The 12,303-nt window shown below is 31.0% G+C and overlaps 1 protein-coding gene across 1 annotated transcript in view; it reads left to right on the top strand.

Annotated features, from left to right (window-relative positions):
- The window catches only part of Smp_139480 (ephrin receptor, putative), a gene marked incomplete at both ends in the record, with an annotated part of 38,984 nt that overhangs the window by 1,531 nt on the left and 25,150 nt on the right, over positions 1–12,303 (top strand). Inside the window, 4 exons of the mRNA XM_018790264.1 lie at positions 1–22; positions 2,452–3,014; positions 3,285–3,527; positions 8,039–8,231. The exon at positions 1–22 is cut by the window's left edge and continues 241 nt beyond it. Coding sequence (XP_018646345.1) covers positions 1–22; positions 2,452–3,014; positions 3,285–3,527; positions 8,039–8,231 — 1,021 coding nt within the window. The remainder of the gene's footprint in view (positions 23–2,451; positions 3,015–3,284; positions 3,528–8,038; positions 8,232–12,303) is intronic.

Below are 12,303 nucleotides of genomic sequence, written 5' to 3'. Positions count from 1 at the left end.
ATCAAAACAATGTCAACCAAACGTAAGTCACTAATAAAATTATTTTTTAGTAAATTTCTTACTTAAATTTATCTTTCCATGTTTTAGCTCGTAAGCATTTATTAAACTGCATGGCATTTAATTTAAAGATAAACTTAAAAGAATGGTAAAGTTAATACATGTCGCGTAAAAGTTTACTTTACAAATGTAACTGACAAAATGATGTTCGTTCCTTAAGTACTTACGTAACTTCTTTCGAAAATTGAAAAAGTACATTAAGAATCCTAACATGCTTAGTTTTGAATCTGGTCTATAGCCGCTGATGTAACGAAAAGTTATGACTCTGGAATTGGTTTGAACTAGTCTATATCAGAAGTACCTAAATACATAAGACAATCGGTATCTACTAAGTTAGATAATGGCAAAAATGTCATAAAATCCTATGAAAAATCGTATTAAGAGAAGCAGTAATTAGATTAAGGAGTGTTTATAAAGTCTAATTTTGTGGTAAAAAATGATAGTGTATTTATGATACATCGTAAGTGATATAATAAGAAGACAACTACAAACCCACTAGTAGGTTTGATAGTGGATTTGATTTAAAAAATGTGATGTAACTGGGCTTTATAAAATATTTATTTTGTACCTATGAACATGTAAATTCTGTAGAAGCAAGTAGTATTTATGCTCCAAATATAATTTCACAAATGATTGTAATTAAAATTAATTAGTACTAGTGTCTTTGTTAACATGTGTGTGGATATATATAGGGAGGACTTATCAGAGGCAATATAATAAAAATAATGGAATATGTGCTGAAATCAGTTAACGATCAGTTACTCCCAAATGACCTAATGAACATAGGGAGCAGTAAATCGTATTCCTTGATAATAAAATATACAGATAAACTGTGATAGGGCTGATTATTAGAAAACTCCCTATAAATATTGTGAATGGCAACTTCTTAAAAATCCTGGCTACAAAATGACTCAATCCTTAACTATGTGTACAAAAATCAATTGTTCTAACTTTGGTTGTGCTCTGGAAATCATTAATGAATTTCAATGTTTAGGGTTTGATGACTTGTTTTTTTTTTCATTTTATACAATTTTCTCCTTCCCTTAATTTTCAGTCATCACTTTCATTTGGTTGACATTCATTAGATTTTAGACATAAATACTACTACAAGTATATATTTGTGATCGAGTTATTGGAAATTTTTTAGCTCAGTTACATCACATGTTTATGATTAACATCATTTGTTTATTATACTAATAAAATTTATGAAAGGAACTAGTTGCTATAAAATTAACTATAATAAAAGTGAAGACATCAACTGTTAGATGCATGAGTCTGATTAACTATAGAATTATTTAAGAAAGAATAAATCTACTGGAATTTTTAAAAGGATTCACAACTAAATCAATAAAATGTAAATAATTTTAACAGTTGAGATCATGAAACAATTGAAGCTAGACAACCATGGAAAACTTGGAAGCAATGTAAGGCCGCTTCGTCCCACTGTGGAACTCCTCAGCAGTGCGCATCCACAATCGGTTGGCTTCAAGAGTATTTCCTGGAGTTCTAGTGAGAAGTCGTGACCTGTGGAGTTCAACCAGGTCTGTTGGGAGATAGTAACTCACTGAAGACAATGGTGGATGTGTCGCTCAATTTCGTAGATTGGTTGAAGTTAGACATTAACACCGTTGGATGCCGGCCAGCTCAGTGGTCTAGTGGTTTAGCGTTCACGCGCGAGACTGATAGGTCCTGGGTTTGAACCTCTTGAGGCAGGATCGTGGATGCGCACCGCTGAGGAACCCTACAACAGGACGAAACGGCCATCCAGTGCTCACAGGTTTTCCATGGTTGTCTAGCTTCAACTGATTCATGATCTCAACTATTAAAATTACTATAATATCCACAAAACCCCTTCTGATAGTAAATAATTTTGTTGATAAACTTATAATGTTTATTAAAATCAATGGTATACAACTTTTCTACTCCTTTTTCTTCAGCATTTTATGAATGTTAGCTAGGTTCAGTAAGTTTATCACAAATCAATCGATCTTGTTCCTACCTTCCACTTTATTTAATTATTCCATAAATACTCTTTGCCAGTGATTCCTACTTTTTTTAATGAATTGGTCAATATTTAGTTCATTCAAATATTCCTTGCTTTACTAACGGATTACCTAGTTCCCATTGATATTCATTGGCAGCTTCAGTAAAACTCAATTAAGATTTGGAATTATTACTAACAAAGAGGAGCTTAAATGACTTTAACTTAAATGAAATACCATTTAGACAGTATATGATATACACACTTTTAACTGTAGTTATTTTTAACGACATAATTCATGTAGCTTAGATTGTATAAAATGCTAAATAGTCAAATATTAATCCATAAATGTTGAATTTACTTGTTATCTAACTTTTATCACAATCGTTGTGTTTTTGAATCTTTACTTTTAGACAAAATTTATTCACTAAATTGGCTACATTATCTACATCACATAAGTCAAAGCATGATTCATTCAAAGAAGAATTTCTTATTGGATGGAATATTTCTAATCAAAACAAAAATAATTTACCCGATTCATCCTCAGAACAAGTTACTGTACATATCAGTAGATTTAATGTACAAAATGAAAACATTCAAATAGCTGTAAGAGATCGTGGATCATGTTCAACAATACGACGAGTACGCTTAGGTTTTTTAGTTTGCCCATTTATTAGAAAAAATTTTATTGAATATCCTCGAACTGTATCGGGAAAAATAATGGAAGGTTTAACTATAGATGGTCGTTGTATCAGTGGTGCAGCATTACTCAATCATAGAGAAATACCAAAGTTAATTTGTCAAACAGATGGAATATGGTATTATGAAGCAAGAAAATCATTTTATTCCGTTGGAGGAAAAGATTTTGATAGTTTATCTAAAAATAATTTTTTAAATCATTTAGACAGACCATGTGAATGTATGCCTGGTTTTGGTGTAATGAATGAAGACAATTTAATTGATCAATTATGTGAACGTAAGTCCATTATTTATTTTAGTAAAGTCATTAGAATTGGTGGAAAAAATAATCTAAAACTGTATAATATGGTTCTAAATAATTGCTGTTGTTATCAATGTAGATTTATCATTTTATTTATAATCTTGCTATCAATGTAAACCTTGTATGATCTGAGTAAGACAGCACTTTCTAAACAAATACCTATGCTGCATTTATAACGTGAGAGTAGAAACATGTTACGTGATGTTTGTTTAATTAAATATCATTATCCTTATTATTAATTTTCAGCTTGTGGACTAGATTACTTCAAACCAACATTTGGACCATTTGCATGTCAACGTTGTCCATTAAACTCTCATAATCCTTTTCATACATTAACAAGTCGTAGTATACAACGTTTCAATATGCTAACCTATAGACCTAAAGCTTTAATATATAATGAATCAAGTCTTAATGAAGTAGACAGTTGTATATGTAATGCCGGTTACTACCGTCATCCAGTATTAGATAGACCAGATTCATCTTGTACAAGTAAGATTCTGTTTTTCATTTCATTGTTAATTCATCAATATATTTTTTAAAACTAAAATACGGTTTAAAATTGTTAAGCATATCTCATGATCAAAAGAATTTTTTTTTGTATTCACTTTTATTCTCCTTGAGTTTCATGCACTTTCTTCCGACTGTTCTTATGTGTACAGCAGCCAGAGAAAGTAAACTGGACTTTTAACTCATCAGGATATGTTAACATATCTTTCATAAAACTTTATATAGAACATCTTCTATACTCATGATTGCTGGTATTCCTTGTAGTTGCAATTGTTCATGTTAATATAAACAAATGTAACTCATATGCAAGGTGATTTACATACTCAAAAAGCTTAAAAATAAAACTGTTTATTGACATTTTATAAAAATATTGAAGAAACAAGATTTTCGTCATCACTTATACACTCTGTTTATCATTTTCCTGATGTTATAGCTTTGATAATTATATACTGATGTAATGTACAAATATACATAACAATATAATGAGGATTTTAAACTGATGTTTGCTGATGTTATTAATAAAGAAATAATTTATCTAACTCATCTCTCTATCAAATAAATAGAACGTTTAAAAGATTAATGTATCAGTTATCTCAGAGTTCATTCACAAAATAAATCATGCTAAACACATAATTAAGTATATACTTATTTCAGAAAGAATGATAATAAAGAATTTTCAATTTGCTATGTATTTTGAGAAAACGTTTAAGATAATTAATGAATTTAATAGTTGAATTTATGAGTAAATTGAAGTTAGAAAACCATGGAAAACCTAGAAGCACCGGACAGCCGTTTCGTCCTATTATGGGATCCCTCAGCAGTGCACATCCACGATCTCGCTTATGGGACTCGAACCCAGGACTTTCGGTCTCGCAAGCGAACGCTCAACCTCTAGACCACTGAGTCGGCACCCAACGTTGTGAATGTCTAACTTACATCGATTCATGTATGGCTGTGTAGCTATTCATCCAATATCTGAGGTAGATACCTGTGTCTACACGATACACACACTGTTGAGAAGTCCCACACGAAGACGAAATAGCCGTCCAGTGATTCCAGGTTTTTTGAGGTGGTCTAGCTTTAATCGACTCATAAAATTCAAACGTTAAATTACAACAATCTCCAGAAAACTCTTTTCTGATAGTAATTAATTAAGTTTATTTGTCCTACTGGATGGAAGAAAATATACGTAATTCGTATGATGGTTTAAAAGAAAAAAGGAAAACTGTTACTAAAACAGCCAATGTTATTATATCATATTTGTTGAAATGATTTTTAAGTTTCAATAACATAGTATAACAAGATCATATCATATACCTTTGATATGAAAAAAAAAACACTTGACGCAAAATCTTAACACAAGAATGTACTATCTTTTCGGAGATAGAGTAAATGCTATATTTGACATGTGTTGTGGTAGCTTAAATCTGATTCCTTTTTGCTCGTATGAATGATTGTTTGTTGCTAAAATATACGTACTATCTATCCTCGTATGTATTAAATGACTTTATCCGCATTGGTGAATAACGGAGTTAAATAAGTCAAATACGAGAATGGATTTAGGATACATATAATTTCTACACTCATTGGTCTGGCCAGGGAATCAGAGTGATGAAGCAAATAGATGAGAGCGGAACAAAAATGACGTGCATTGGAGATGGCTGGGAAGCCAACTCGCTATGAGCAAGCATTACTCAATATTTATAATCAGACAAAAATGAATGACAGACATATGATGAGTAAGATACGAAGGGTACACATATACGCTCATATAAAAATTACAGTCAAGGTTAATGAGCGAATAATTAACAAGATCAAAAGATGACTCAATGCATAGGTGAATTGGCTTAGTCGGAAACTAAAATAAAGTATTATGGGCTTAACATATAGACTGATACTACACATGGTACGAATGTGCATTCAAAGAAATTTCTAATATAATGTATGATTATAGTAGAGAATACGTTTTAAATTACGACAGTCTTTATGTCGCTTCTCTATTTGGAAATAGAGCTCGGAAGTGAAATTACAACCGAGATCGTGACATGAAGTATCCTAAAACCTTGGACATTTTTCCACTACAATAAGTCTATACACTTTATCAACCTCATTTCAAGGAATAAAGACACACTATGGTGATATAATTTGTCTACGTGAATTTATCAGTTCGACTGTTGTAGTGGAGTCAATTACACTGAGCGGCTGATTGTACAAAAGCATCATCAACATTTCCGAGATCATAGTAAAGCAAGAAAAATTATTCTTTCAGAATACTAGAAATTTGTCTACTTCATGGATTCACTTCACCTGGCTATAAGTTTAGCAACGATAATATTCATCGTTAAGACAGCTATTTGTATTGAACTATGAGCTGTTTCTTCCATTATTACCAAAATCGAGTCTTTGGATATTGGTACAACTGTTGAACTCTTATTGGTTCTCGTAGTTTGTCTAGTTGAAAAAAGTCTTTGATGTAAACCGAATAATTCCACAATCTTCCATCATAATAATTACCTTAAATTGTTCGTCATGTACCTTTGATCAATTTACCCATTATGCATTAAGTCTAGCTTTTGAATAAATTTTTGAAAAATGACATTCCAAATACTGGAAATTAAGAAGTTAGAATAATGGAAGTGGTTAAATCGAAGTTTCATCTCTCATATTACTTATGTCAATAACTAAGGTAAGAAGCTTCTGTAAGTGAGAAATTATTTAAGTATTTTACAGAAACTAGACAGGAACAAATATAAATTAAATGAATGAATATTTGTACCACTAATCGAAATATTACATTTACCGCTTTGTTTTAAACTCTATTTTGTTCGGTTGATTAACCGTCAGTTTGTTAAAATCAACACATTTTAGTTCCTTGTTTAGATTTCATTGAGTTTCATTGTAGGAAAGTATTTCGTTTCATATTTGTCGCTTATATTCGCGTTTATCTCTTTACTGAGTCTAATATTACGTCTACTTAATTTGTTTAGTAAACGTTCTGAATAAAGGAGAATTAATTTGTCTTTTTTCTTGTGTTGATATTATTAACAATTCATTCATCCCGTTTTCATGAGAATAGTTTAACCCATTATTCTGCCACAGGCAATTTCTTACATTTCAGTTGTATAGTAATTTATCCGATGTTTTATAAGACTTCTATTATGATTTCATAATATGAATAAGTATTCGATAATAATTAAATTATCAATCGAACAAAGTACACTCCATTTAGAGGAAGTACTTCTACTATTACAATGATGATCAATAACTTATATCACGCAACAGCAATAATATCATTCCTTTTTAATTTGAAAAATTTTTTCTTTTAATTTCTTTAACCCAGATGTTTGCATATCATCAATAGCTTTCATATTTCCTATTCTGAAAAAAAAAAACAAGCATAACCCTATTAGTAATCCAAATTACTAGATTACGTGACAAGAAATGCTCGTGTTTTTCTTTTTAGTTACTTCACAGTATTTCCGTCTCTATTCAATTATCATGAATATATAATTGTTAATCAATATTTCAGTTCCAAACATTCTAATAGAGTATATGAAATGAATAGAGTGAACAATAAGTATTTCCGATAAAGGACACAACTTTCAGTAATTCTAACTTAGTTTCAAACATAAATTCTGTTATATCGATTGAGTTGCGTGCGTGCCCTGTTTTATATATGGACGGGAACGTGCTGGTTCCCGCCAATGAGAGAGCAGTGATTTTATCGATCAGACCAGTGATACACAAAAGCCATATGAACAGCTTTGAGAACTTATCAGTCCTGATTTCTGCCTAGCCCAGCCAGTTAAGTCCAGAACATCAATAATAGCCTCTGCAATATGAATCATTATTCTCAAACATACTGGGTTTATATTCCAAACAGACAGACAGACCATATCGTAACATAAAATAGGAAACAACATTTGTACAAGATTTGGTCAAATTGTGTCTGTGAATAGGGGGGACAGTAATTAATGGACTAGGAATAACTCAAGTATGGTAAATCGTATAATAACAGTCTATGGGTCAAAATAAAGCTTATAATAAGAGGGACACGAATATGAATAGTTCAGTTACTTATCCATTATACAATAGGAAATATACATATCATATTGGTCCATAAATAACCCTCAAGAGCCACCCTTCATAATTCCCTTCGAGATATAACAAATTCAACATATTATTATTTTGTAACTTACCATCACTTTACATGAAAATGCAATTTAAATTCCATTCAGCAGATAGTTTTGTGTAGACTTTGTTTTTTAAACATAACAGTACTTCTTTCATGTGGTGATGAGAAATGTTTCCCCAGTGCATATTTACTTTATATATGTACACTATCAACATCGGTTAATTTGTAGTTGTTACAATGATAATGAATATCACACTCGTGTAGAAATTAAATCATCACAAATAATGAAATTTGTTTACTTGGTTTGATTGTGTTTTTTCCTTAGTAGAATCAAACGTTTTTGATTTATATTTTGTAGAAATTCCATCGGCACCAAGAAACGTAACTGTCAACCTAAGCGATCCAGCAAGGGTACAACTATTTTGGAATGAACCATTAGATACTGGAGGTCGAGCTCATGTCTGGTATATAATAAACTGTTTAGAGATACCTAACCAGTCATGTTCACCTCATCTTACGGTTGTACCAACGGTTCCGACTCTGATGACAAGGTAAATGAAAATGTATTTTTAACATAATACTTCTTAGATCATAAATTTGTGAGGATAAGAAAATGTACAAAATGTTGGAGAACTTTCGGCATCATCGAAATTATCAGCGTAGTGAACAGTAATATTTAATTTCGATGTTTCTTTATAGTGCTCCTTTAATTCAATATTTTGAAGAGCATCGACTTACTTAGTTAAGAATTGGCTTATGTCAAAATATGTGTCAATAGATCACAGATGGATATATTTTAGAGTGAGTAGTACTATCTTAGAAAGTTATATGTATGAACTATCGATAAGTGCCTTAAGGTGTCTTAATACATAAGTTCATTACTGATCCATCACAAATTTAGATCTGATAAGAATATTTTGAAGTAGAAAGTAATAAATTCAGGATAAAGCCCTATTTCAATAAATTAGTTTAGTTTTTCTATCCTATGTAACAATTTTATTGAATTTAGGATATATATATATATATATACTGACCTAAGTAAAAATAAATAGGTTGAACCTATTAAAGTACATCTGTGACTAGTTAGCAACGTGAGTATAATAATAACACTTATGAATACATTCATTGATAAGGTTCAAAGTAAGGTCATCAAAAATATCTTATTTTTGTATATAATAAGTCTATTTTGTTTTCTATTATAGTAATAAATGTATACGTAGCTCATTTTCATCTTATTGTAGAATGCGATATTCGTTCCATTGAAGTATGATAATATGATCAATCATCTATTTACATGTCCTTTAAAGTCCCTATATATCTATTCCCTATACTTAAACTTTAGCTAATTGTTATGAAAGAATTCTACTATTCATACGAAAGAAGTCATTCCACTGATATTCACATTCCCATTATTGTTTTATGAATATAATGGTAAATGTTTTAAATGTTACTAAGATGACTTAATTAATAAAACTATACTTTAGTTTTTGAATATTAAGTGAAATAAATAAAGATCGAATCAGAATAATTACCCACATACAATCGTCTAATGGATTGAAATTGAATAATATGATCAGATAATTTCAAAATATAGTTGAGGTCATGAGTCAATTGAAGCTAGACAACCATGGAAAACCTGGAAGCACTGGACGGCCGTTTCGTCCTATTATGGGACTCCTCAGCAGTGCACAAAATAATCAAAGGTTCATTAGATTCATGAATGTTCAGGGTACTTTAGTTACAGTAGCATTGTAGTGAGCAAAACACGACTTGGGGACAATCGAATGTATTTAAGCACAAATTACAGACTATCTTACTAAATTGTGATAACCAAACAGCGAACAGTTAATTTACAAAATAACAAGCAATTGTCTCAATCCTCACTGTTCCTTCTGTAAATATCAGTTCATCTTCTCTAATTCCATTGTTCATGCATTTTCCTACCGATTGCGTTTCATTTCAGTTCTTTCCTTATCAGTCTTCTGCCAAAATACATTCTATGTCTGACCATCGCCATATACTACTTATATGGATATAAGAAGACCACACTAGAGTATATGTAGAAAAATTGATCAAATTTTCTTTATATCAGTTACAAGTCATTCATTAGATAACTATTGTCATCTAGAAGGTTTTATAGAATATGATTTTAAATAAGTATTGCATGTCAACGCCCACTTAACCTTTCTTCATGAAACTAATGATATGATGTGATCATATACTTTTTTTATAGAGTAATGATAAATGAATAGTAGAGGTTAAAAAATATTTATCGATCTAACTAATTAAAACTGATCAAGTTATAACTGAATATCAATTAGCAAACTATATTAAGCCATTAATCTTAAGTTCATTTTTACTGTATTATATGATGACAAAAAAATAACATAATATACCCTAGGCTTATTCTATGAATATTGACCGATAGGAACTGTAGATTATACTTTTGAGATTATTAAAAGCAACTCACTAAATAATTACCTACGTTTTAAAAGACCAAAGAACTGATGTTCTTGAGAAATCTACGTAGTCACAAAGACATAAAATATTGTTTGTAGTTCCTAAAAAAATACTGGTGGCTCTTGAATGTTCACTGAACCTCATAAGAAGTTTTATTAGAGATATTACTTAATTAAAAATGTTGTAAACTATACTGTACCTTCATATAACCCGCTGTTAAAAGAAGGATAGATCGAAAGTTTGTAACTTAGTTAGTTACTGACCTCTATTCCCGAATACTTAGTTTACTTTGACCAATTGGAGAGTCCCTATTAATTGATAAGTCAGGAATTGAAAAACATTTGCATAGCATTTAAGTATATAAGCATGTTGTTTATGTTCGAACAAAAAGTGCTTTAATTTCAAGATTTCCACTGAATAATTCACTGCAAGTAATATGTTTCGCAGTCTGTAATTGTTATATCTTGTGGCCGAGTAGATGACTAGTGAATGTGTGACTTGATGAGACCGCCAATCAGAGAGCAGCGAATTATCGATTAGAACAGTGACACTCCAAACCGTACTAGCAGTCTAGAGTACGTATCGGCCCTGCGATCTGCTAGCCCAGCCAGTTAAGTCCAAAACACCAATAACAGCCTCTGTGGTATGAATCATTGTATTTCAAACATACTGAGTTTATATACCAAACAGACTGACCAAATCGTATCATAAAATAGAAAATGACATTTGTACAATATTTAGCCGAATGTGGCTGTGAATAGTAATCAATAAACTGATGATAACTCAAGAATTGCATAATAATGGTTCAAAGGTCAAAATAAAGCTAATGATAAGAGGAAACGAATATGATTAGGTTAGTTACAATAGTAAATATACATATTTCATTGGCCATTAAATAGTCCTCAAAAATCACCATTCGCAATTCTCTTCGGGATACAACAGTAATCCAGAACCACCTTACTGGAGATTAAAATGTGGGTCGTATGAACAAGGTGTTATACATGTTTGCAATAATTCCGTAATAAAAAAGATTTATGACGTATTAAGTTAAGGCTACATGGATACAGCACAAAATGTTATAGTGCATAAATTGTAGTAATGTAGTGAAAAAGAACACGGGTGTGGACAATGGAGTGTATTTAGGCACAAATTAAAAACTATCTCACTAAAATCTGGTAACCATACAGTAAAAAGTTAATTTGCAAAATAACAATCAATCGGCTAAATCTTAACCGGTCTTTCCGTAGATATCAGTCCATCTTCTGTGATTTTATTGTTTATGCATTTTCATACCACTTGCGCTTCGTTCTTGTTTTTTCCTCATCGATATTCTGCCAAAATACATCGTTATATACTACTTATGTGGATATAAGTAGTCCACACCACAATAATAGTATCAAGTGAACTGTGGAGCTTAAGGCTTCATAGAAAGGGAACTGACCTCTAAGTTAAAAGTAAAACAGTTTAGGAGTACGTTTTTACCACATATTGTCGAAATAAGTAGTATGATAGAGATTCTGATGACTGCATTGCAAATCTGGACAATCAGGGAGTTAAGTTGAGAGAGGCTAGTTACACATTCAAAAAAAACATTTGACCTCATCGATGTTCGATCCATGATTAGCTAAGTCGGCACCTGATTGTTTGTATAATTCCAAACCATTTCCTATAAGATCACGTTAATTCATTAAAATAACATTCAAGATTCTATGAATTACTATCATGAATAATTATTAGTTAGCTGGCCAACAAACTAAGTTGTTTGTTATGGATGAACAATAAGTCTCTAAAGTTTTTAGTTGACGTACTTTTGGTGCTCAAAGAGTTGTGTACTGGACTCGAATAATAGTAGAGACAAAAGTGGAAATTAGGTGTACCAAGCCTATAAGTTAAAACTAGAAATAATATCTGTTTCCTATTTCATTACAATCCACAATAGAGTTAATATATTCATGTATTATTAGAGTTTATTCGTATCTCTAGGAATACTAAACAATTATATCGAATAAAATTAACAAACAGAAGCTTTCGTATGTAGTTTTCTTCTTGACATTGATTGTTGTTTAATTTGGCATAATTTGAGGACAATTGTATCTTAATTTTTCTAGTTCTTCTTCTCCTTCTTCATCTTCATCATCTTTACTGAATTACTTTAGATCTATT

The sequence above is a fragment of the Schistosoma mansoni genome, assembly GCF_000237925.1.
Source record: "Schistosoma mansoni, WGS project CABG00000000 data, supercontig 0125, strain Puerto Rico, whole genome shotgun sequence".
Lineage (NCBI taxonomy): Eukaryota > Metazoa > Platyhelminthes > Trematoda > Strigeidida > Schistosomatidae > Schistosoma > Schistosoma mansoni.
Note: the sequence above shows the minus strand (reverse complement) of the source record. Positions and strands in the feature narration are given on the sequence as shown.